At 44.7% G+C, this 27567-nt stretch overlaps 1 protein-coding gene across 2 annotated transcripts in view; it reads left to right on the plus strand.

Moving 5' to 3' along the window:
* Positions 1-6173: 6173 nt before the first annotated feature.
* The window catches only part of Lmod1 (leiomodin 1), a 43132-nt gene continuing 21738 nt past the window's right edge, over positions 6174-27567 (plus strand). For both annotated transcript variants that reach the window (XM_026397244.2, XM_026397245.2), the window contains exon 1: positions 6174-6630. In XM_026397244.2, coding sequence (XP_026253029.2) covers positions 6370-6630 — 261 coding nt within the window. In that variant the 5' untranslated portion in view covers positions 6174-6369. The remainder of the gene's footprint in view (positions 6631-27567) is intronic.

Genomic DNA, 27567 nt, shown 5'->3' on the forward strand with positions numbered 1-27567 from the left:
ATTTTGTATTTTATTTAGAGACAGGTCTCACTGAGTTTTTTAGTGCCTTGCTTTTGCTGATGCTGCCTCAGCCTCCCATGCCACTGAGATTACAGGAGGGCGCCACCGTGCCCAGTTGTTTTTTTTTTTTTGTTGTTGTTGTTGTTATTTCGTTTATGGTACCTGGGATTGAACTCAGGAGCACTCCACCACTGAGCCACATCCCCAGCCTTATTCTTGTATATTATTTAGAGACAGGGTCTCACAGAGTTGCTTAGTCCCTCACCATTGCTAAGGCTGGCTTTGAACTCATGATTCTCTTGTCTCAGCCTCCCATGCCGCTGGGATTACAGGCGTGTGCCACTGAGCCTGGCTCAGCTTGTTCATTTTTAACTGCAACAGGTAACAGGATTATTTTTGCCTGGGAAAGCCTGGGACTTAGGCTTTGTTGAAGAACATGTCACCTTTCCCTCAAAAATATCTTTGGTTCCAGGGTGTTGAATCAAGAAACCTTTTGGAATAAAAGATCTTGGTACTCTAATCTCTAAGCCTGAGGGATTTCAGTGGTCCTCAGTGAAGAAATAGTGATAGGAAGGGATGATGAAAGAAAGCAGTGGAGATATTTGAGAGAAAACCCACCATGAATGTGGGGGGAGTTGGAGTTGGTGATTCTAAACACCAAGGTGAGTTTTGTTGAAAGTTTTCAAGTATAGATAGAACTCTTTCTAGAACCCTTTGTGATCAGATACTGGTGGGATGGACATTTTCAGAATCTGCCTCTCCTGACCACTCAGTACTTGAGTTGACTTAGAAGTTCCTGAACCTCAATAGATTGAGTTCTGTTGAACCAGAGGCTACTGTGGCCTAAAGAGTTCCACCTACATCCCAGGTCAGGTATGTGCCCCATCTCCAGTCTTGCCTGGTCAAGTCACCAAAAAACTAGCTTGGCACAGTTAAGTGAGACCTTTAAGCCACAGCCAGTTCTTGGGTTTGGGGTTCTAGTCTGTGACTAGGGCCAATCTGGTGGGCAGAGGGGTTTTAGCTTAGCCCAGGTAAAGGTGGGGAAAATAATCTCTTGTCCCTTTTCAGCCATTTTTCCTCTCCTGGTTCTCCTTTCAGGAAGCCTGTAGTAGGACTTGTGTTATCTCAGAGCTCCCCTCCAACATTTCTGCTCATATCAGGAGTGTTAGAACAGCCAAGTGGCTGGCTTCCAGACAAAGACTGCTGCTTCCTTCTAGAGAAACTATTCACAACCCCCAAAAGAGAACCGGTGTCACCAGGTGAGGTGGAACATACCTGTAATCCCAGTGACTCTGGAGACTGAAGCAGGAGACTCACAAGTTCAAGGTCAGCCTCAGCAATTTAGCAAGGCCCTCAGTAACTTAATGAGACCCTGTCTCAAAAAATAAAAAAGGGCTGGGGATGTCACTGGGTTCAATCACCAGTACCAAAAAAAAAAAAAAAAAAAAGAAAGAAAGAAAGGAGAGAGAGAGAAACCAGTGAAAAAATTTCTCTTTTGTGACTTACTTTGGCCCCTGCTTTAGCTATTTACATCAGAGCATATCTATCCATCTGTATATCTATATCCTTATATGTAAATACATATGTATGTATGAAAGAACTATGTAGCAAGAATTGTTGAGTGCTTACTTCATGCCTGATGCTGCTACTGTTAATACTTTGTATGTGTTATCTTATTTAACTTAATATCTCCATAACTCTATGAGACAGTATTAGGTAAATACTTTTAATATCCTAATTTTCCATTTCCTATGCCTCAGAAAGGTTAAATAACCTACCCAGGGTTTCACAACTCATATTTGAACCCATGTAATTTGACTCCAGAGCCTGTGATCTTGTCCACTATACTATACTACCACCCTATATTCCAGAAGATGTGACTTTCCTGGAGAATTCCAGTCTCATTAAGAGCCACCTAAGCCTTAGTTAAATGAGTCTGGATCCTCACTATCCCTCTCCCATCCCACCAAAATTTTCTTTTTGTTTTTGCAGTCCCATGGATTGAACTCAGGGCCTCACATGTACTAGGCAAGTGCTCTACCAGTGAGCTACATCCCCAGCCCCCACCATATATTCAACTGGAACTTAAGAGTCTCTTTCTTCTTTTTTCCCTCTCCACACCTCTAGCAACAACATGCTTAATTTTCTGTGAGGAATAGGCCAAGCCAGAATCTCCTGACCCCCAGGATGAATTTGTTTTAGATGGAAGAGGATTCTGAGCCTGGGCAACCATGGCCACCATACCTGTGTGGCCCCTGGTGGCAGGGCCTGGAGGAGGCTATACAGTCCCAGCTGTGGTGCCTTTCAAGGGAAGATATTCCAAGTCTAAAGGCAGTCTCAGGGGTCCCTGGGAATCTAGGGATCCAAGAGCTTCAGAATTTTATGTCAGCTGTTTGGAACTACGGGATCTGAGGCAGAGAAGTTACCGGGGTTCATGTGTAGACACCTTTGGTTAGGAGACCATTGTTAGCAAAAATAACTGAAACAGGAGCAGACCTCAAGTGAATCGGCAAGCAGTCTTTATTAAGGATGGATGCAACAGCACATTTTCAGGGGAGAAAATGGCAACTGTTTACAAGAGGGGAGGGGTCTGTTTTTATAAGTCTTAATGAGAGTTAATCCTAACAGACTGTTTAGTGTGACTTAATCATTAGAGACTTGGGACGTGCTGGTTGGGCAGTCTTTAAAAGGTTAAACTGCTCTGTACTAAATTTGGTCACGCAGCGCTCCTCATTGTGTAGGTTAAAAATCTAACTCAGGGAAACAGCTGTGAAAGCTTGAAACTCACTGTTACTGGGATGAAAATCCAGAGCTCAGAGCCCAGAGCCCATTTGTTTGCCTTCCCCTCCAGGACCTGTTGCTGGGAAAGGATGAAAGACTAAAGCCCAGAGCCTAATGATTACCTCCTTCCTCCCTGGCTCAGTGTCACTGGGAAGGGATGAAAGTCCAGGACCCAGGGCCAAATGTTTACCTTCTCTCTCCAGAGACCCATTGTCACCATTGTCCTCCCTTCTCCCTGGGGACTGTCATTCCCCTTTTCTTGGGGGATGTTATTTTCCATATCCTTCAGCCATGGATTTTTCCCTTGTGTCTAGAAGCTGTCTAGAATTTTTTTTTTTTGTTTTGTTTTTTAGTGTATTCTAGAACAGGGACCACTAAGCTGGGGGGAGAAGGCCACTGAAACCAAATGGTACAGAGGCTGATCCCGGGACTGAGATAGTTATGTGCATTCAGTCCCTGCTTTCTCTTCAGGGAACAATGAACATTACTGGCAAAAAGCCTGAGAGAGAAGAATCTCAGGAAGCTGAAGAGCTGCTCTCAGCTAATTGGGGATTAGAGGTTGGCTAGGGGGGCTTCACAGCCTGGGGTCCCAGAAGATGATGCCTCTTCCAGGTAACAGTGAGAATGAATTAAAATTAATGCATCTTCCTTTTTAGGACTCCTAATAGTTCCTAATAGTATCTTTTGCTTTTTTTTTTTTTTTTTTTGCCCTACAGAATAACTAATTTTTTTACCCCATTAAATTATACATTTTTGGCCAAGTACAATGACACATGCCTGTAATCCCAGCTACTTGGGAGGTTGAGGCAGGAAGATTGCAAGTTTGAGGCCAGCCTCAACAACTTAGTAACACCCTGTCTCAAAAAGTAAAAAGGGCTGTGAATTTAGCTCAGTAGTAGAGCATGCCTGGGTTTAATCCCCAGTACTGCAAAAAGAAAACAAAGGGAAATATATATACATTTTTAAGAGTGTTGTAATTATTTTGTATCCCTCTATCCATGGTGCCTAGCAGGGTGATATATATATATATATTTTTTTTTAATATTTATTTTTTATAATATTTATTTTTTTAGTTTTTTCAGCGGACACAACATCGTTGTTTGTATGTGGTGCTGAGGATCGAACCCGGGCCGCGCGCATGCCAGGCGAGCGCGCTACCGCTTGAGCCACATCCCCAGCCCTGATATATATATATTTAGTAGTATCTGAATAAATGCTTGAAAGCATGAATGGGAACTAAGTGAGAAAATGTGTGTGCGTATGTATATATGGGTGTATACTGAGGGTGGTTATTGCTGGAGGAAAAGAGGAAAGAAGAGGTGGGTTGAACAAAAAGGACCTAGGATAAGAGTAAGTATAAATAATTCTAAAACTTCAAATTGGCTGGGCTCTGTGGCACATGCCTGTAATCAGAGCAGCCCAGGAGGCTGAGGCAGGAGAATTTCCAGTTCAAAGCCAGCCTCAGCAACTTAGTGAGGCCCTAAGCAACTAAGCAAGACCCTGTGTCTAAATAAAATATAAAAAGGGCTGGGGATGTGGCTCAATGATTAAGCAACCCTGCACCAATGTACCAGACAATTCCTGGTACTAAACAAAATAATACAAAACAATAAATAAATACTATGTTTCTCTTGTATCAGCTAAATGTTTTCATAATAATGTCAATTTAGTGTCCATAACAATCCTATAAGGAGCGGGGGAAGTTGTTATTTTACTGACAGGAGAAGCTAAGTCTCAGAGGAGAGGAAAATTTTCCCAAAGTTATATGACCAGAAAACAGCAATACCAGGTCTATTTGTCTGAAGAGTGCAAGCTCGTATCTCTGCAACCACACTGCTGCCCAGCCTCCTCGGTTGTGTGTTCCCATAGCCTCTGTACTTCTCTTTTGAGGCATTTTGCAGACTTTTAATTAGTTAAGGATTATTTGTTATTATTTGTTTAATTTAAAAAAAAATAACTGTCTTCACTGGTAGATCGTAGGCTCCCAAAGGACAAGGACCAAATTGATTTACATCCTTATTTACATTCCCTGTTCTCAGAGCAGTCACCTGTCACATAATAGGCACTCAATAAATACATGTTTATCACGGCCAACCCCTAACTATTGACTCTTACATGAAAACCCCTAGGGTTCTCTAGTCCTTTTCCATTCTCCCATATACCTGCCTCACTTTTGTCCTCTGTTCTCACCAGTCAGCACCTTTTTTGCCTAAGCTGGACTAGTGGGCATGAATGCCACAGCCAAATTTTAGTCCCAGACGATCCCTGAACTCAGCAAACGCTGATCAAGTGACTGTCTCTCTCTGGCTTAGGATGGAAAGATGCCAGGAAAGATCGAAGCATCTACCCCGATGATTTACACCAGGGCTTCTAGAAGGGATTTTGTGGCAGGAGGGAGGGGGGCAGGAGATTGAATGTCTGTGAGTTGCGCAGGGCAGCATGATGGATGAGTGGTGGAAAGCCCTTCAATGCGACATGCCAGAGCCGTTGCAATAGTATCTCTCCCAATGGCCCAGAATTGTATTTCTCTGAAGACATGTTAAATTGTGCTCTGGATTTATATGTGGGTGGCAACCTGCTGGCTCCTCCTCAATGCTCCCCAAGGAGGTCTTTCTACAGATGCCCCAGCAGAGGAAGAAAGATGAGAATGGACGGAGGGTGGAACCCTCTTCCCTAGAGCCTGGGGGCTCATGGAAACTGACAGCTCTTTAAGAGTTTCCAGAGTCCAGTAGATCCCACGCTGTTCCTCAAACAGACTTCCAGTTTTCAGTTTGGATGCACTGTGAAAGGGGCTTATTCCTGCCCTCCACCCTCAACCCACACTGACCCCTGCCCTCTCTCTGGAGGTCAGACACAGCCTGTGATGCTCAGCATTCAGGTTCTCCTTGGTTTAAGAGAATGAGTAGGTGGAGCGTAGCATGGCTCCTCGTTAAAATCGAGTGTCTTTCCTGGGGCTATAAACACTTGGGAGTCCCCCGCACATTACCAAATACAGTAGAAAGGAGTCAATGAGCCACACACTGGCCACAGCAACATCCACCTGGCAACAGAGAAGCAAAGTGCGTTTGACCAGGGCATGCCTTGGCTGGCCAGTTCCTGAACTCGCATGTCCTCGTCCTGCTTTTCTGGCTCTCCAGGCTGCGGTCCACTTCTTCCAGACTCCGCATTTTTGTCTCTCTTTCTCATTGCATGGCCCCCTTGTCTTTAAAAGGCTAAACTGCTCTGTACTAAATTTGGTCACGCAGCGCTCCAAGATTCCCTGGAATGTCCTCAAGTTTCAAACAGCTCTGACAGAGAGGCAGGCCCGCCCCCAGCTTGGGGATTGGCTTCTCCTTTCAGGGCAGGCAATTGCCGGGTCTTATTGGCCACTGGTTAGACCAGACAGGGTCCGCTAGCCCTGGGCTGCAGGGAGGCTGCTGTGTCCACTGAGCACCTGTGGCTCTGCGGGGCCAAGGAGCTGCAGTCCTTGACCAGCTGGAGGTTTGCCCCTAAGCCCCACTTGGCTCCATCCAGATCTGCCCTCCTGACCCTTCCCTGCCCACCAGCACTCTCATAGCCCCGGCAAGAGCCGTAGCCCACTTTGCCAATATGTCAAAGGTAGCCAAGTATCGCCGGCAGGTGAGCGAAGACCCTGACATCGACAGTCTGCTGTCCACCCTGTCCCCGGAGGAGATGGAGGAGCTGGAGAAAGAGCTAGACGTGGTGGACCCAGATGGGAGCATTCCCGTGGGGCTGCGACAGAGGAACCTGACGGACAAACAGTCCACAGGCACATACAACCGGGAAGCCATGCTCAACTTCTGTGAAAAGGAGACCAAGAAACTTATTCAGAGGGAGATGTCCATGGATGTGAGTGACATACCCTGGAGGGAAGAGGGAGGAGGGAGGGCTGGGAACCCTGACTCCTTGGCTAGGATGCATCTTTCCTCAGAGGAACTGCTCTCGATGGCAAAGGATTAAATGCTTTAGAACTATCATCACTAGACTAGCAGTGTGAATCTCCTACCCCTAATTTCTGTTGTATAAGCAGAAGTTGGTATGCTGCAGGAATACAGCCTCTCACAAAACCAAACAGGGCTACCAGTAGAAAGGGAGCTGGGAGGTGTCCTGGAAGTATTTGTTGTCCAGTTGACTCGGTCCCTGACATCTGTTTTCTCCTTCATGTTCATCTCATCCTATAGAGAGGAGGGATGCAAGAATAGAATGTTTGCAGTTTCCTGCCAGCTACCAAAGAAGAGAAGCTAAATCCTCCTTGTGAGACAATGAGTCATCTTTCCCCTGACCTATGAGCTCCTCATAGCATAGGAACTATTCAGAGAAGCTTGGGTTGGGGAAGATGGGCTTCCCAAAGCCAGGATCTATGGGCTGGCACATGGCTTAACCCGAAAGCTTCCCTTTTATTTCCAGGAAGGGTGAGGTGCTGTGTCTTCCTTCCTTCCTTCCTTCCTTCCTTCCTTCCTTCCTTCCTTCCTTCCTTCCTTCCTTCCTTCCTTCCTTTTTCCACTCTCTGGAGAAGCCCGTTGAGGGACCATTCCCCCCCTTTTGGCATTCAGCCCTTTATAAATTAATTAAGTTGCTTTGCTAGGAATGCAGGAGGGAACAGAGGAAAGAAAGTAGTAACTATTTGGGAGCATCTACCCACATCTAGGATGAAATGAAGCACAGCTTGCTTTCTGTTTTTCTGCGTTGGCATGGAGGAGTTATTTTTCTTCACCGTTTCTTTCATATATGAGTTTCCTTTGGACAAACAAAAGTGGCCTCCAATTGAGTCTGACTTTATGGGATGGCTTGGTCCATGGGGAAAAGGGCGCTAAGACTTTGCACTAGTTCTCTTCTTCTACTCAGCTCCGTCTCTTGCACAGTATCCATTACTTGAGAATTCTTGCAGGAAAAAGTTCATTTTCAATCCTTGTCTTTTGTTTTACTTCTATGGACACTGAGGCACGCAACATCAAAGTCACATTCATTCCCACAGAGAAACTGGGAATGTCTTCATGGAATGTCTGGCTGGACATGCAATTGTGTTGACTTCTTGTCAGAGTACCCTAGGGGACATGGTCCTGACTTCTCAAGAGTAGGAATAAGAAAGTAGGGAGGAGGAGAGAAGGGGTAGAGGTAAAATAAGTGAAGGAGGTGAGACTCTGTCTCTGTCCTGCCACCCACTGGGCCAGTGTTTAAGGCTCTGCCAAGAAGTGAGGAGAGTGTAGGAAGCCAGGGGATCCGGGTTGTTACCCTTGGGAGGGTGGTTGCCCCTGATGCAGTATGATAATGAAGAGTAAATGCCAAATCATTTATAGAAAAAAATGACAGGATTTACTGCAAGGGCCTTCTGTCTCAGGACAGCTATCGGGAAACGTACAGAAAGAAATGAAATGCCACCCAAACTTTGGCAGCTCTGTGACTCCTGCCCTAGTCCCCAAACATTCTTTCTGGAGTTTGACTCTGCTCTTCTCTCACTCTCAGTCCCTAGTCCCTGGGCCTATGGCTGCCTTGTGTCCAGTGGCTTCTGGAGGCTAAGGTCAAAGAGAACTTTTTTCTTTTCTTTCTCTTTCTTTCTTTCTTTCTTTCTTTTTTTTTTTTTTTTTTTTTTAACAATACTAGGGATCAAACGCAGTGCCTTGTGCATGCTAGGCAAGCGCCCTACTATTGAACTATACTCCAAGCCCTGAATAGAACAGGGCTTAGTAATGAAGGACAATGTTTAGGCCACAGAGAAGGCAAGTGACTCTTGTGCTCCTAGAACTTTCATTCTCCAGCTTTTCTGCTCAGCCAGTTAATACCATGGCCTGCCTCCTCTCCCCTGCCCTGCTGCCCTCCCCCTTACCAGTTCCACACTTGATCCTGCAGACAGAGCCAGGGAATAAAGGAATAAAGGGTGGTGAATGTGTGTGTGTGTGTGTGTCCTCAGGTTAAGGAGCTGCCTTCAAGGGGTGGGGGTGGTGGCTTAGTGGCAGAGCACTTGCCTAGCATGCGTGAGGCACTGGGTTTGAATCTCAGCACCAATTATAAATAAATGAATAAAATAAAGGTCCATTAACAACTGAAAAAAAAAAAAAAAGGAACTGCCTTCAGGATCATGGAGTTAGGCTGTTCTGATCCTCATACTCCTACACAGTTCAAGGGCATTCACTGGCGTAAAGGCTGGCTGGAGTTCAGGATGTATGCTGAGCAGTGGGCAGAAGTCGCATCTGCAAATCTGGGTGAATGGGAATGAACCATAAAAAAGTGACTTCTTTAACACCATTAGCAAAGTAGTGAGTGTGGGGTCAAGGACTTAGATTTAAATATCAGAGAAACATGGTGTGACTACGAATGTCTCTCTCTCTTTTTATAATTTTTCCCAGTGTTTCTTGAGAATAATAGCATCTACTTCATGGGACTGTTATGAAAACTGAGAGATGATAACAGAAAGCTCTTAGCACAGAGGCTGGCATATAATAAACAATAAATGGCAGCTACGAACCATGGATTCAGTTAGGTCAATTAACCCAGAAATTGGCCAAGTGAGCCAAAAGCAATCTCTGCTCCTTCTAGCCTTCCCTTCCCTCAGTTCCCTGCAGGTTTTGCAGGCCACATCTGTTCCTCAGTGCCCATAGCAAATGAACAAAGCCTGGTGCTCAGGTTGGGGACCACCAGTGCCACAGCCTCAGAACGGTGGGGCAGCTCCAGACTGCTGGACTGACTGCAGCCCTCTCTCCTGAGATCTGCTGCAATGAGGAACCAGAAGATAGTGGAGCCAGAGAATGTGAGGCAGTCTCACTGGATCTGAGGAAGAGCAGCTAGTTGAGCATTTACCGAGAACCTTCTACCTGTTAAGCTCATTCATACTTTTTTCTTTAAGCCTCACAAGTCTTGGGAGATGGGTATTTTTACTCCCATTACACAGATGAAGAAAATAATTCTGAGGGAGTTTGAATAACTGCCCCAATAAATGGCCTGCCTGACTGAGATGTGTGACACTGGGGTACAAAAGGGCAATGGTGCCAAACCTTGCTCTGAAGAATTTATGGCCCAGAGTCACAAAACACATACACATAGAACCACCAGAGAGGAGTGACAGATGAGTGGCTGCACAGTCATATATTGTCACAGGAGCAGTGGATGTCACATAGTCTCCTAACCCTACCCTACCTTCGTAAGCAGGACCATGACTTATAAAACCAAGTATGGATGAGGGGAAGACAGCAGATGGTATTAAGGCGTTTTTGTTCATTCCCTTTTAGTGTGATGATGGGTCTATTTATAAAAGACTGTTTATCTTTTAGACATAAATCCTGAAATATTTTTGGAGAAAATTGGATTAGGGAATTTGCTTTAAAATGTTCAGACCGGGAGTATAGATGGAACAAGATTGGTCACGAGTGTCTGATAGTTGACGCTGGGTGATGGTCCACGGAGCTGTTCATTGTGTAGTTTTTCTCTACTTTGGTTGATATGTTTGAATTTTTCCATAATAAAAAAGTGTAAATAGAAACCAAGAGTGGGGGGCTGGGGTTGTGGCTCAGTGGTAGAGTGATCGCCTAGCATTGAGGCACTGGGTTCAATCCTCAGCACCACATAACAATGAAATAAAGATATTGTGTCCACCACCTACAACTAAAAAATAAATATTAAAAAAAAAGTGTGGGAGGGAGGCCAATTTGGGCCTTTCCTGGGGAGGGAGAGCCTTAAGGTTCAGATCCTAGCTGGGGTGGGGAGGTGGGGCTAGACTATGGGAGGGACCTACCTGCTTCTGCCTCAGCTGAGGATCTTCAGGACTGCCAACCACCTCTGTTGTCTTTTGTCAATATTCCCCCAGCCTCTTCCAGGTCACCTCCTATTTTTCCTTCCTGTATCATATAATACTACTTGCAGGTAGACTTCCCTGATCCCCCCAAGCAAGGCTGGGCACCTGGTCTGGGCACTCCAGTTTCACCCTCAGGACTACCTTTCTTTCTTTCTTTCTTTCTTTCTTTCTTTCTTTCTTTCTTTCTTTCTTTCTTTCTTTCTTTCTTTCTTTCTTTCTTTCTTTCTCTTTTTCTTTCTCTCTCTCTCTCTCTCTCTCTCTCTCTCTCTCTCTCTCTCTCTCTCTCTCCCTTTCTCTCTTTTTTTTTGGATTGAACTCAGGGACACTTGACCTCTGAGCCACATCCCCAGCCCTATTTTATATTTTATTTAGAGACAGGGTCTCACTGAGTTGCTAAGCACCTCACTGTTGCTTTGAACTTGCAATCCTCCTGCCTCAGCCTCCCACAGCAGTGTGGCCACCACTGCGCAGAACATCACTTTTATATTTATTTATTTATTATGCTGGGGATTGAACCAAGGCCTTGAGCATGCTGAACTCTACCACTGACCAACACCCCCCACTCCCTCTTTTCTGGAATTATTCATTTTATTGAGTATCTCCTTCTCCAATTTATGTGATTCCAAAAGGCAAATGCTAATGCAAGGTCCCATGGGTGCAGGCAAGGGGTGAGGGTGAGAGGGAAGGTGGGCTTGGCAGAACTGACTGGGGACGTCTGCCCCCTTTAAAGGTACAGATAGCGGCTTCCACCCCAGTCCTCAGGGAGTTCTCTTTCAGCCCAGGTGGAAGACAAAGCCCCTGGGCAAGTGTGCAGTGGACGGTCCAGTGAGACGTCTAGCCTTGGCTCAGGTTTCAGGAACCAGATCCCAACAGGTCAACCCGTGCGTGTGTTTTCTTTCCTTCCAAAGTGGGAAAGAAAATCTCCAGCCTGCCTCTCCTTCCTTCTCTCTAGGGCTACGGGGGTGGAGGATTAGCACCTGCACACAGCCAGGGGCAATGGCAGGGGCAGGGGCAGGGGCAGCTGAGCTATGGGCAGAGGAAGCTCTTAAGTTCTTCCTAGAAGTGAACTTGAGAAACAAACCTGAGGTTGGGCCTGAGCCTCCGGTTGCCGTATACAGCCTCAGCAGCCCTCTCCCACAGTCCGGGTTCCCTGGGGAGCGCCCTTTTATCCCCGTGGGGCAGGAATGCCGCTGCTGCTTGCTAACCCAAACCCTCAGCATGCCCTTTGCAGAGACGGGAATGGTCAGGAGCACACTGGGCAGCACGGCTCAACGCTTAAGGGGATTAACCCCGACTGGTACTCACCCAAAATAGCCCTGGAGGCTGGGGTGGAGAGGGCAGAAGAGGTGATGGGGACCTGTCCACCGGGGGGAGGCAAGAGCAGGCACCCAGAGAGGGCTGGATAAGTTTACATTCTCTCCCTGGAGTTTGAAAGCTGCCTCCATCCAGAGTTTGGCAAAGCAGCTGTTTTCTTAAACTAGGTGGTAGGATCCACAGATGTTTAAGTGTTATTCTTACTCATAGAAGTGTTCTTCTGTGTGCTCATAATATTTAGTTAAAGGATTTGGGGTAAGTGAGCATCTCTTTGTCGGGACAACAGGTATGAAAACATGTCTGGGAGAAAAATGCCACAGGGAGGCAGGACAGGTGGACATGACCGAGGAACACTTGGGAAAATGAAATGGCTCAACAGTGAAAGGGGGCTGGGAGATGGTTCCCAGCAGGGATGTGAGTGCCACTGGCCAAGGGGGAGGGTACACCAGCATCTTGGAGGCCTGGAGGCTTCCTGCTTTGTGAAGGGGAGGGGCATAGGGTCCCCAGGCTAGGACAGGAAGGGTTGGACAAAGCCTTCTTCTGACCTGTCTCCCCCCCTCCCACAACCTTTCTCCAAGAGACTGTGAGTTGGTGTCAGACCATGTCAGCATATCCACAGCTGGACCCCGAGTGGGCAAAGCCTTGAGTGAAGTGCACCAGGAGATATATGCAACCTACATGTATGTTTTCGCGCTCGCGCGCGCGCGCGCACACACACACACACACACACACACACACACACACAGCACAGCAGGAATGCAACAAAGCACATAGCCCTGGGTGCAGGAAGAGAAGCTGATTTTAATATGCCTGCCAAGTTGGATAAACGGAACATCCTGAACTATAGTATACAACCCTTTCAGATTAGGTCATTTGTTAGACCACCCTCGGCATAACCAGCAAAAAGAAGTGGTCTGGATCCAGAGGATCAGTTCCCATTCCCACATCCTAGCATCAGTGCAGGGTGGTGAGATAGAAAGCCTGTGGTTCTTTGGAATCAGATAGGTCAGGTTTGAATTCTGCTTCAGCCCCTTGATGCACAAATGAACTAGAGTCAGTTGGGTAAGCTAGGAAGAACTTGAACTTTATTGACCACCTGGTGGTGCCAAGGGCCTTATCTGCGATCTCATTAGCATAACCTCATTAGCATGACCTGTCAAATGGCAAAGATAAAATCACCCTTGAAGAGTTACTGTGAGGATTAAATAGTATGAAGTATAGAAGTGTTAGCATATCCGGGGAGTGAGAATGTTCTTACTCGAAATTCTTCACCCTTTATACCTGCCTATATGCCAAATCAACAATTTTTTAAATCTCTCTTGAGGTTAAAAAAAATGCCATCAGTGGAAGGGAAGGAATAACAGAAAAGGAGAGGGGAAAGGGGAGGAAGAAAAGCAGAGTTAATTTTAAGGAAGAAGGCAAGGCTTATTTAATTACTTAGTGCTGAGCTCCAGTTCCCTGATTTCTTGAAGTCTCTGCCTAATTTATTTTATACCCCAACCTTGAGGGTCCAAACTGAGTGGCTGAGTTGGAAAAAAAAATGGCAGAGGAAAGGGAGATTAGGGGGAGATGTCAGGACTGGAGAATTCTTGTCTGCTCCCTTCCACCCCCAGCATGATCTCAGAAAAGCCAAGGCTGCTTTGGGAAACTTTGGCCTCAGCTATCTCTGGGGTCCACTGCAGAAAGGCCAAGCCAGGTCGTCAGGACACTGTTTACAAACAGCTAGGAATAGAAAGGCCTCCTGCCCCACACCCTCTACCCTATCCTCCCCTCACCTACCTTCCCTCCCCCAGGACCCACAGGCTTAGTCAGGTTGTGGCCCTTCCTTCCAGATCAAATGATCAGGGACAGGAGGACCCCTGTCTCGTGAAACCAGCAGGTGAGAGGTAAAACATCCCTCCACCCCGACCCCCCATGCCTAATTCCAGGCTAAGCTCTGGGTGCAGAGTATATTGAGTCTGGTGGTTAGAATATCTCTTCAGAGGCCAGCCAGACCCAGATTCCCATTTTACTCTACCAGTTATTGTCTATGTGTGCTGAATAAGTTGCTTCACCTCTCTGAGCCCGAGTTTTCCCATCTGGAAAAGGAAAATTGCAATGCCTAGGCAGATGATAGCAGGAGGTTTAAATTAAACAGTCTACATAAGACCCCAAGCAGTGTGCTGGGTCAGAAACCCAGTGCTAAGGGCCCATGAGCATTTGTTTCTTTCTTCCTTTCACTCCCATCCATTCCACTCATTCCAGTTGTCTTCCTCCTCTCCTCCTCCTTCTCTTCTCTTTCTCCTCCTTCTTCTGTCTTTTTGTGTGCTTGTGTGCTAAGGCTCAAATATACTAAGCACTGACTCTACCACTGAGCTGGACCCCCAGCCTCTTTGTTCTTTTTGTGCACAGGATTCATGAGTCACGTTTTGTATTTATAAGGAGGGAGGAGGACTCCATTAAATCATTTCCTCAACTATTTAGTGAGCGTCTATTGCATTAAGCCACTTTCTAAATATTAGGATAGAGTAATGAGTAAGACAGACAAGGTCCTTGCCCTCTTAGAGATTATACATGTTCTTCTGGTCTGGACAGACAATACATGTGTTACTGGAGAGTTGCATTGTGTTCTTAGCTCTTGTGTCTTGGCAAGAGGAGATTTCGAGCAAGACAAGAGATGTAGTAAAATTATAGTAAAACTTATTAGATGAGAAAAAAGAGAGAGAGTAGATCATCTTTTTTAATATATATTTTTAGTAGATGTTCACAATACCTTTATTTAGTTTATTTTTTATTATTATTATTTTTTTTATGTGGTGCTGGGGGCTGAACCCAGTGCCTCACCCCGCGTGCTAGGCAAGCGCTCTACCATTGAGCCACAACCCCAGCCCCAAGAGAGGAGATCATCTTAAAGAGGAGATCCACAACTCACTTCTCTGTGAGCTCAGCTTTTATTGGGGTTAAGGGCAATTTTCAGAGGGTCCTGACTGATGACCATCTCCTAACTCGACCGTCAGTTGGATTGTATCATATTTCTAAATCCCTGTTGTGTGTGTTTTACTCATGACTATCCAAGTGAAACCCACAGGAGTGAAAAGATCATAATTACGACAAGATTAACTAATATGCCAAGGACCTAAAGGCAACCTAAAGGTCATCTTGGTTTGTGCTGTGTGGTTTTATCTGAAATTCAGTTTCACGACCTTGAGACCACTGAGTTTTCCAGTCTCTAGTCAGAACAATCTGTCTTTTTCTTATCAGAAGAGGAGTCTTGGGCAGCCGCTCCTCAGCCCTGTGAATAGTAGGTTGTAACGGGACTATTATCAGAGCAGAGCTAGGATGAGTTTGAATAAGATGTTTCTTTAAAATCTCTTTGTGGGGACTGGGGTTGTGGCTCAGCGGTAGAGCACTCGCCTAGCACATGCGAGGCCCTGGGTTCGATCCTCAGCACCACATAAAAATAAAATATAAAGATATTGTGTCTATCTACAACTAAAATATAAAATATATAAAAAAAGAAAAATATCACATTGAGAATTAGCACAGGGCTGGGGATGTGGCTCAAGTGGTAGCGCACTCGCCTGGCATGCCTGCGGCCCGGGTTCAATCCTCAGCACCACATACAAACGAAGATGTTGTGTCCGCCGAAAACTAAAAAATAAATATTAAAAATTATCTCTCTCTCTCTCTTAAAAAAGAAAGAGAATTAGCACAGAGGCTCAGTCTGTAGAATTAACCCCTCATTTTCCATGCTCCCCCTGCTCATGTCCACTTGCCCCCATGGTACACACCTGCACACCCAGACCACACAGAGCACGCAGAGGCAAGGACCCCGTATGTAATTGACCATATTAGTGGGGGACCATTTTCCAATGGAGTTGTCAGTGTCTTTTTTACCAAAGAGGTGACATTTGAGCCGTGCCTGGAATGCAGCCAGCCTGGAGAGAGAGCTTTCCAAGCCCAGGGGACAGCTACACACAGCCCTGAGGTGGCAGCCATTTGATGCACCAGAGAAAAAGCAAAACCAGGGTAACAGAGGGAGCTGGGGTGTAGGGGCGGGGACTAGAGAAGATGAGGCCCCAGAAGGAAGCAGGGTTCCAATAGTGTAGAGGTTTTAGGGCATCAGAGGAGTTTGGATTTACTTATTTACTTATTTACTTATTTTTGGTTATTTCTTTTTGGTGGAGCCCAGGGCCACTCTCATACTATGCAATTGTTTTACGACTGAGCTGCTTCCCAGTCCAGAGTTTGGGTTTTTATTCAAAGTGTGGTGAGAAGTCTTTGGAGGGTTTACAGTGGGGGAGAGATGTGATAAGTTACATGGTTTTGAAAGGCTCATTCTGCCAACTTTCATATGAACAGACATAGAAGGGTAAGAGAGGAGGAGCAAGACCCGTTAGAAGGGTGCTGCAGCCACTCAGGAGTGAGATCAAGAAAAGTTGAGGCTGGGGGTGTGGCTCAAGCAGTAGCGTGCTCGCCTGGCGTGCGTGCGGCCCGGGTTCGATCCCCAGCACATACAAACAAAGATGTTGTGTCCACCAAAAACTAAAAAATAAATATTAAAATTCTCTCTCTCTCTCTTAAAAAAGAAAGAAAAGTTGGATGAAAAATGGAAGCTTCTGGAAATACTTTAAAGGTAGCATAAAAAGACTACCTAATGTATTGGGGCAAAGAGAGGAGTTGGGGTGACCAGTCCTGCCAGAGCTATTGGGTAAATTTGATGTCACTTACCAATATGGTAAACAGCAGAAAAGGAGTGATTTGGGGAAGCTTAAAAATTCAAATTTGAACATGTTAAGTTCATTGTGTTAGCAGACACTCCCCAAGTGGAAATGCTGGGTGGACAGGGAGTTAAGGCTCAGCAGGGAGGTTAAACTGAAACTTCAACTTGGGAGTCATTAGATGCAATGTAAAGCCGTGAGCCTAGTAGAGATCACTCAGGGATGCAGATGGAGGAAAGCAGAGGGCCAAGAACCCAGCCCTTCCTATACCAACACTGAGGAATTAGAAGAAGATAAGGAGTAAATGGAAGGACCTAGAGGTGGGAGGAAACAGTGGTTTTATAAAATCAAGTGGTAAAAGGGCTTCAAGGAATAAAGCACTTCACCATGTCCATTCTTGCTGAGAGGTTTAATAAGATGAGAACAGAGAATCAACCATAGAAAATCAACTGGTAAAATGGGGGCCTAAATAAGAATTACTTCACTGTAGTGAAGAGTGCACTCAATAGAAAAGCAGATAAGGATTGAAGATAGAAGAATATAGACAAGTTCTCTCTCTCTCTCTCTCTCTCTCTCTCTCTCTCTCTCTCTCTCTCTCCTCTTTCTCCCTCTCTCCTCAGCTTTGTTCTAGTGGAAAACAAAAACAGCTGGAGGCAAACATATAATCAGGGAGGATTTTTTTGGTACCTGGGATTGAATCCAGAGGTGCTTAACCATAGAGCCACATCCCCAGACTTTTTTTGAATTTTATTTTGAGACAAGGCCTTACTAAGTTGCTTAGGGCCTCAATAAGTTGCTGAGGCTGGCTTCGAACTTTTGATCCTCCTGCTTCAGCCTCCCCAAGTTGCTGGGATTACAGGCATGCGCCATTGCGCCTGGTTCAGAGAGGATTTTTTCAAGACAGGAAATATTACTGCATGTCTGTATGCTGATGAGGATAATTCAGTAGAGAGGAAATCTTTGATACCTCCAGGAAAGGAGACAAGGAGGGATGAACCGTGCTGGACTTAGCAGGTGGGGCTTAGCAGCAGGCTGTCATTTCTGCATGAGGAGGGGAGGCAGTGGGGTTGGGCAGGAAAGCAGTCTCGTGGAAAGTGTGGTAAGGGAAGGTAGGGTTTGGTCTCTGATGTGTTGCCATGTGGAAGTATGCTCTGGACAGGCAGCACTGTAGCCATATATATGCTCTGCTGAAGTGGGGAGGAAGTTTAGGAGGCTGTGACAATGGTCAGAGGTGAAGACTGAGGACACAAGAAAAATGCTCAGTGCTCACTGAGTGAGGGTAGAGAAGAAATGAAAACACTTCTGGACATAAAATCTGGCATTGAACAGCCAACAGACAACAACCAGCTGCCAAAACGGCTTGAAAATCCAGTAGATTTTCACCTCCTGTGCATTGATCTTCTGTCCCCAAGGCCACCCATGCCCAGGGAGAAGGAGGGAGCACACAGGTTCTTTCCCAGCCCCCAACTGACAACTGATGTAGTGGGACCAGCACTGGATTAGGGAGCCAACCTCGGGGCACACAGACATAGGACTAATTCCCAGATAGAATATTTGCCAGCTGTGTAGCCTCAGACAACAATTTATGTTTATAAGCTTTATTTTATTTTTATTCTTGTCTATTTTGTATTTGTACTCTACAAAAATAGTTTTTTTCTAATATGTGTTTTAATGAAATATAAAATACATACAGAAATGTGGACAAAATAGCTGGGGCCGTGGCACACACCTGTAATTCTAGCAGTTCCAGAGGCTGAGGCAGGAGGATCGTAAGTTCAAAGCCAGCCTCAGCTACGGTGAGGTACTAAGCAACTAGATGAAATCCTGTCTCTAGATAAAGTATAAAATAGGGCTGGGGATGTGGCTCAGTGGTTGAGTGCCCCTGAGTTCAGTCCCCTATATCCCCTCCTCCAAAAGAAAAGAAAGAAAGAAGAAAGAAAAAAGAAATGTCCACAAAACCTAACTGTAGAGTTTCATGAATGATCACAAAGTGAACAGGACATAGAGCATGGTCAGCATGGCAGGACTATAGCAGCCCCCAAGCAGCCTCTCCAGAGGTAACCCCCACCCTGACTCCTAACCTGATAGGTTAGCCTTGCCTATTTTCAGATTTATAGACTCATATAGTATGTGTTTTATCTGACTTCTTTCATTCTACCTTAGATTTGTGAGATTCAATTTTGTTGTTGTCTATAGCTTTTGGTTTGTTTTGCTTTTGCAGTACTGGGGATTGAACCCAGGGATGCCCTATCACTGAGCTCTTTAAACTTTTTTTTTTTTTTATTTTGAGACAGGTTTTTGCTCAGTTGCTGAGGCTGGCCTTGAACTTGGCCTTGTGTCCTCTGCCTTAGCTCCAGAGTCACTGGGATTACAGGCATGCGCCACTGTGCCTGGCTGCTTACAGCATTTTTAAACCTTCATCGCTATGCAGTATTCCATTGTATGAACATGACGTGATTTATTTATCCATTTCACTGTTAATGGAAATTTGGGTTGTGTCCAGTCTGGGGCTATCACAAACAATGCTGTTAAGAACATTTTTGTACATGTTTTGGTGCACTTACTTCTGATCAGTATGTACCTAGGAGTGGAATCACTGGGTCACAGGGAATGCATAACAAACTCTAATTTCTCCATCCGTAAATAGGGATGATACTACTAATTTGAAGAGTCTCTACAAGGATCATATGCAAAAGTTGAAGAAAGTGTAATTAATGTAACATTGGCAAACAGTAGGCACTTAATTGATAGCCATCATTACCATTTCTAGAGGAGTTCATCTTCGATTTGCCATCATATCCTTCAAACTCATTCTGCCTATCTGACCCACCCTGTTAAGATTTGAACACTTCACTAAAAGCCAGGCCAGATTCCTCTGCCTTGGAACTCTACCTTTCCCAAAGGTGGCAACATAAAAGCATGTTCTGCTTCATGGCCTCTTCTCACCTTTAACTTTACTTACTCCCAGTGTGGACTCATTCTCTTCCACTGAATTTTCAGGCCCTATCTGGCCTTATTAATTTTGCTCTGTAGTTTATATTTTACTTTGGTCATTCTCAATATCATCCTCCCATTTTTATGCTCTGGTCTCTCCAACCTTTCATCACCGCCCCCCCAGGATGAGACCAATCATTTGGCATTTCTGTTCTGCACCAGGCTGTTGATCACACCTAGAGAAAACAGCACAGGTGCTTCTGTGGATTAAACCCCATGACCTTAGCTGATCCCAAAGGCCGCCCAGAAAACCTCTACAGGTACCTTTCACTTCCCTGAGAGGTTATTCCAAAATCAACTTTTCTCTAAATTCTTTATTATTATTATTATTATTATTGCTATTATTATTATTATTTGTGGTGGGAGTGTGAATGGAACCCAGGGCACTGTGCTTGCTAGGTAAGGGCTTTACCTCTGAGCTACACCTCAGCCCTAGATACCCTTTCCTCCCGCCATCTATCTGCACCCTTAACAGATGATCTAGGTTTGTATTTCACTGAGAAACTGGAAGCCATCAGGAGAGAATGCCTTCACATTTCTCTTCTGCCACCTGAAAATACATAAACGTGTGTATGCAAGCTTTCTGCCTTCTCTCTTTCTCACGGGAAAGATAACTTCCTCCTGCTCCAGATTAGTACCCTGACCCACTTTTTGGATTCCATTCTCTACCTGCACAGGAAGCTTTGTTCCTTTAAACATCCCATCCTCCATCTTCAACATTCCTTTCTATTGTCTCCAGCTCCCCCCTCCCCTCCTTGGCTTTGTAGCCAAACTGGAGGAAATACCTTCTACACTCATGGTCCCCCAGCCAGTCTCCTAAGTGCCAACATCAGCCTTGGTGAGGTATCCAAGGACTTCCTTGTTGCTTAAGCTTAATCCATTGCACACTTGTTAGTTTCTTTTGTTGTTGTTGTTGTTGTTTTGTTTGGTACTGCGGATTGAACCCAGGGGCACTTAACCACTGAGATACATCCACAGTCCTCTGTGGCATTGGTAAGTTGCTAAGGCTGACCTCGACTTGCAATCCTCCTGCCACAGCCTGCTGAGTTGCTGGGATTCTAGGCGGGAGCCATTGGGCGAGGCCACTGTTTAGTCTTTATCCCATTTGCTTACCTTGTGGTATTGAGGCACCCTCTCATTCTTAAAACACTCATTTCTCTTGGCACCAGGACAACACATTTGCTGGCTTTCCTTTTCTCTCTCTAGCTATTCCTTCCTAGTCTCCTCTGAGAGCAGTGCTTCCTTTAGTGCTTAAATATGATTGTTCCCCAGGACCCTGCCCTTCCCATGCAATCTTGCTGGGTGCCCTCATCCCACCCTGTGGACTCAGCTACCTACTGTTCGTATGCACTGTCTGATAGAGATATCACTGGCCTAGATCTCCATTTTGAGTTCTAGATCATTCCGTTGCCTTTTGGACACCTCAAGTGTCTCAAATTCAACCAGTCTAAAAATAATTAATCATTGTCACCCCACCCTACCCCTAAACCTGCTTTTCCTCCTGCATTCTACACGTTGGTAACTAGAAGCCCCATCTAATGAGACACCTAGGTCATAACTCTAGGGATTAACCATCCCTCATCTCTCTCCCAATGTTTCCAAATTTCCTGGTGATAGAATCCTGCTGACTCTACCTCTGTGCTCTCTCTTGACTCTGCCCCTCCTCTCTATTCCACATCTATCACTTCCACCCATATCACTATCAACTAGAAGAGTGTCATGACCTCCTAACTGATCTCTTCTCGCACCATTGCAATCCATCTGCCCCACAGCTGCCAAGGTCTTATTATAAAATGAAATCATGATCTTGACACTCCCTGCATGAAAGCCTTCAATTGCTCAACATAGCTTCCACGATCAAATTTACACTCCTTAGCGTAGCGTAGAGGGCCCTTGGCAACCCAGCGCCTCCTGATCTCTCAAGCTACTAATACTCTTCTCCTTGACATTTACTGTTTGCTGCAGTTATACTAGGCCATTGGTTCTTCAGAGGGGCCAAGCTTTGTCATGCTTCCTTGGTACCTTTGAACACACTGTTGCCCCTAAACGGGACATCAGACCTAGCTGACCCTTACTTATCTTGCAAGTATGATGCCTTCTAGAAAGGTTTCTTTTCTCCCCAGTTGTGATTCTGTCTACAAAGTACCATCTGCAGCTTCTGCCACTTCACCCACCATGTACACACAACACTCCACTTTGGCATTGTTTGTTTCTGTGCTTTCCCAAATTTCTTGATGGTAAGAACTGACTCTTATTCATCTGCATGTCCCCAAGTGATGAATATGGTGCCTGGCTCAACCAATGCCAGTTGAATGAATGAAGGACGAAGAATTTACATATGCCATTCTTGTCCAATTTGACTGGATCTACAGAAGTTGTGAATCCATCTATACTCTTCTAAGACTGCTTGTAAATCTGATTTGGGGTCCAAACCCTAAAATGGAGGGAAATTCAGCAGTGATCCCCCCTACCCCAGTTTCTGTAAACAATCAATGAAATCAGTTTGAAATTTATACTCTAGGGTCTGAATTATTGGCATGGATTTCTATCATATTTTCCCTTTAGTTTGAACTTATCCCATTTCTTCTTTCTTCCATCTCTGTAGGGATCTGAGATTATAGGCTAACATTTTCTGACTGACTCAACCAATCCACCCACGATCCCTGGGGCCCTTAACATACCCTAAAGAGCATATTAGTATTTTGTTCTATATTTAGCCAGCCAAGGTCTGCAGCTCCCATTATCTGGATTCTTCCCTACAATGTTGGGGGGAAGGGCAGTGTCTTTGCCTCTAGATCCAGAAAAAAATAATACAGCTCCCTCTAGAACTTGCTACAACCAGATTTCCCTTTGGATCCACACAGAGCAGGAGAGGAAGCTGCCTTTCTCTTGGTACTCATTCAGCAAGCCACCCCTCTGAGGAGGCCCAGTGCCTGGATTGTGAATATGGTGATCCAAAAGGGTTTGCACATACGAATTCTGTAGCCATGTAGACAGACTTAGACCTGCCCATCTGAAGCCAGAGTTGTAAAGCTGGAGAAAAAGAGGTGCACAACTGAGACTAGGTTCTTGTTGACAAGGTTAGGTCCTTGTTGACAAATGATCATCTTTTCTCAGTCAGGTTCTACAAGTGAGAATTAAGTCCTACAGAAAATCACTTCCTCGGGGCTGGGGATATGGCTCAAGCGGTAGCGCGCTCGCCTGGCATGCGTGCGGCCCGGGTTCGATCCTCAGCACCACATACAAACAAAGATACTGTATCTGCCGAAAACTAAAAAATAAATAAGAAAAAAAAAAAAGAAAATCACTTCCTCTGTCTTAATCTGTTCTGTACTGCCACACAGAATACCAGCCTGGATAATAGATGATGATTAGAAATTTATTTGGCTGAGAGTTATGCCATCTGGGAAGTCCAAAATCAAAAAGCTGTATTTTGCAAGGGCCTTCATGCTATGTCATTCCACGCCAGGGGTTGTGGGATGGGGTGGGGTGGGTGGGGGTGGGGCAGAGAGGAAAAGCAAGCATGCACTCAAGAGAGGACTGAACCAGGCTTCATATAAGAAATCCACCGTACAATAATAGCATTAATCCATCCAGGAAAGCAGTGCTCCTGTGACCAAACACCTCCCATTAGGCCCCACCTCTTGATACCATCATATTGGGGATCAAGTTTCTTACACCTGAACATTGGGGAACACATTCCAACCATAGCACTGCTAAAGATGCCTACCAGCTGGTCCCATTTTCAATACATAGGGAAGAAATTAATTCCTTACATAATGGATGCCTTAGGGCATTAAAGATTTACATTTTCTCCTGGAATTCTGGTTGCTAAGGGCTGACATTGGGAATTTGCTTATACTAAATTTACTAAGTTTCTCCAAGATGGATCTCTCACCTAATCCAATGGCACCATCTCTTAGTGTCCTCTACTGTGCTGAAAAGCCTAACTTAATCTTGAAATTACCAAGAAAATATCAATTATGACCCTAAAGTACTGAAGACTCAAAGGTTCCAATGGCCAAGAGTCTTTCTGTTTGGGAGGTTTTCAGATTTAAGTCCAGTTCCTGTAGTCCTCACCTTAAGGGCAAGAGTGAGGGGAAGTCCTCAGAGCATAGGTGTGCTGTTTATAGATTGACTTAAAAAAATAACTTATAATGAAATAAGGCTCATTACAGACAATGTGTGAAACATGGAGAAAAAGAGGAAAAATAACTAGGAATTCTTTGTCTTATTAGCTAAATGTTAGGTATTGTCAATTTTTCCCTTCATTTTATTTCTTATGTTAATTTTTCTCTTTCTGCATTTTCATTGGTGCCTTATAGTTGTATATGAGATTGTTTTGTTACATATTCATACACGCACACAATGCAATGATATAATTTGGCCATATCATTCCCCAACACTTCCCCCTCCCTCCCCTCCTCTTATCCTGACCTTTTCCTCTTTTGATCTACCTTTGATTTTCATGAGATCCCTGCCCTTGGCCCCAGCCTTTCTTTTCCTTTTTTCTCTTGAGCTTCCTCATAGGAGAGAAAATGTATGACCCTTGACCTTCTGAGTTTGGCTTGTTTTACTTAACATAATGGTCTCAAGTTCCATCCATTTCCCTGAAAATGACATAACTCTATTTTTCTTTATGGCTGAATAAAACTCTTATTGTGTATCTCCTATTGAGAGAGTCGTTGCCTGTGTCTATGTGTTGGCGTGATGACCCTATGTTTTCTTTTCGGAGTTGCAGTGTAATTCCTAGGTCTTTGACCCATTTTGAGTTGATTTTTGCACAGGGTGAGGGTTAAGGGTCTAGTTCCATTCTTCTACATATGGATGTCCAGTTTTCCCAGCACCATTTGTTTAAAAGGTTGCCTTTTCTCCATTGTGTTTTTTAGCCATTGTCAATTTTTTTGCGGGCATAGTTCTATACGTGCGTTCCCTTTTGTAGTTAATTCTGTGCATGCACAAATATTCACATAAATTTTTCCCACTTTTTTTTGCTTATCATAGTATACTCATTTTCCCATGTATTAAAAATTCTTCCTACACATCATTTCCAGTGGATGACATCATCATCCATCATATGGTTGTGTTGAACCATTTGCCTATATTTGGACATTTACACGGTTCCCATTAAATATACTTTCCAAGGCCCTAAACAGATCCCCAGAGCTTCAGCACGAACTCCTTCCCTTGGCCTTTGGCACCCTCCCCGGAGGGACAGAGCCAACCAAACAAGATGATAAATAGAACCATTAACACTCTGTTCTTGCTGCTGAGTCTTAGGGCCAGACGGGTGAAATGAAACTCCAAACGAGAGACAAACTCCTTGGACACTGGAAAAGAGGGACTGATGGGCAGATCACAGGGCAGTCACTCCATAGCCTAGGGAAACATGAGGCCACATAAGTTATTTTTTAGACGATCAAGTTCCTTACATTGTAATATCCACCAAGCAGAGCACTTACCCTCTCTCTTTGACTCATAGGATAATGTGATAGTTTGGGTGTACCATGGGTAGAGCAGAGATACCCAGTTTCCCTCTGTCTTGGGAGGGAAAGGATTGCTATCACTTAAAAAAAAAAATGAAGTCTCCAGCTTTGGAAATTTTTTAGGTCTAGGAAGGGTGTCAAGAAGGGGCAAGCAGTCCATTCTCCCACTCCCAGAGGGCCCTGCGACACAGATTCTGGAGTATCATACCAAACGCACAGCACCAGGTCATAAGGCAAGGTCGTCTCCCTTTCTATGAAAAATAGAAGGGGAGCACCTCACATCCAGAAGACCACAGGGGAGCACTTTGCTGCTGTCTTAGGACATCACACAATATGCTCAGGCACAAATAATTACAGAGCCTAAAGCCTGGTATGTGTGGAGCTTTGCAGACGTCCATGTCCATCATTTCATTTGATCCTCCCATGGCCTTGTAAGGTAGATAAACTTCAATCTGATGGACAGATGAAAAACTGAGGCTTCATGAGGTCACCCAGTTGGTGGCTGAGGAAGATCTTGAGCTTTCTCTTTTGAGCTCAAGTTGCAACAAATCATGCATAACTTAACATCAACAAAATCTGTCCCACCAGCCTTCACTGTGGACCTCCACTAGAATGGGAGACGCATTTATTCAGACAGCATTTAGGAAACATACACTGTGTGCCCAGTTCTCTGAGAGGGGCCGCTCAGTTCTGGTGGCTGTGGCAGCCAACAGTTTTCCTGTCACTGTGCTGCACCCTGGAAACTTGCTATGCTCTGAGATGGACACTGACCTGGCTCCTATACAGCCCTCTAAGAGACCTGGGAATGGCTGTCAGGAAACACTCCAGGCCATTCTGTGGCAATTCCTTTTCCTGCCTGGAAGAATCCTGGTGTCCTGGCTTCCTTCCCCACTCTTCTCCCTCAGGGTCTGCCCCAGACTTTACTCACCTAGCTTCTCTCTCCTCTTCAAAGTAGCCTCCTCCACTCTCCTTTGAGGTTCTTCTCCCAAACCTAGCTATAGAACAGACTTAGGGTTTCTCCAGCCTACCTCTGGCCAAAGACACTGGAGGCAACCACACAAGCCTAGGGCTTTTCTTGCTCACCACTAACAGAAATAAACAGAGGGAAATAAAACCGGCCTCCATGGCAATGGCAACCACCTTAGCGTCGCCCTGTCTGATATGATAACCACTGGCCACATGTAGCTGTCAAACACTTGAAATGAAGCCAGTCTGAACTGAAATGTGCTACAAGTGTAAAATTTATACTGGATTCCAAAAACTTAGCAGGAAAACATCCTGGAAAATTTTATATTGTTTTCATGTTGAAATGGTAACATCTTGAATGAGTTCAAAACGTATTATTAAAACGAATTTCACCTGTTTCATTTTACTTTTCATAATATGGCTAATAGACCATTTCAAGTTACATATGTAGCTTGCATTATATTTCCTTTGGGCTGTGCTGTCTACAATACAATGTTTATAACTATGGTGCCTGGCATATTATTTGTTTGTTTGGTTGGTTGGTTGGATTTTGTTTTCATATTTTCATTTCTTTTTTTTTTTTTTTTTTGGCGGTGGTGGGGGGGTGTACGTGGGATTGAACTGAGGGGCGCCCAGCCACTGAGCCACATCCACAGCCCTACTTTGTATTTTATTTAGAGACAGGGTCTCACTGAGCTGCTTAGTGCCTTGCTATTGATGAAGCGGCTTTGAACTCGTGATCCTCATCTCAGCCTCCTGAGCCACTGGGATAACAGGTGTGCACCACTGCGCCCAGCTATATGTCAGTTCTTTATTTACTCTTCATCCTTTAGAAATTAAAGCAAGATTAATCTTAACTTCAAAGAGAAAAAATATTATTTATGCAAAAATTATATTGAATGGTTTCAATTTTTCCCTAATGCTCCAATAAATGTTTGAGAAGGCAGCATAACCACTGAATTGGGTCAGCCCTTATGCTAATTCATAACCTATGCAACAGTTGTTAGTTCATTATGAAATTAAATGTTGTTAATGTTCAGTAAAATAAAGTGTTATTGTGCTTATAAAAGTGAAAAAAAATTAAAGCAAGAGAGAAAAAGAATGAGATTTTGTTTAATATAGCACTATCATTTTTATGTAATTAAGGTCAGGATATTTTAAAACTATCTTTAGGTTTTTAAATTTAGATGATTCACATACTATATCTCATCCATTTTTTTTTTTTTTTGCTTTGTTTTGTTTTGGTCCTGGGGGTTAAATCCAAGGGCTCTTTACTATTGAGTCACATCCCCAGTTCCTTCCTTCCTTCCTTCCTTCCTTCCTTCCTTCCTTCCTTCCTTCCTTTCTTTCGAGACATTGTCTCACTAAGTTGCTGAGGGTTTTGCCGAGTTGCCCAGGCTGGCCTCATACTTGCCATCCTTCTGCCTCAGTGTCCTAAGTTGCTAGAATTACGGGCCTGAGCCCCATGTCTGACTGTTTCACTCCTTTAAAGTATGCATTGGAGCTGGGCATGGTGGCTCATGTCAGTAATCCCAGCAAC

This window comes from Urocitellus parryii, chromosome 9, assembly GCF_045843805.1.
Source record: "Urocitellus parryii isolate mUroPar1 chromosome 9, mUroPar1.hap1, whole genome shotgun sequence".
Classification (NCBI taxonomy): domain Eukaryota; kingdom Metazoa; phylum Chordata; class Mammalia; order Rodentia; family Sciuridae; genus Urocitellus; species Urocitellus parryii.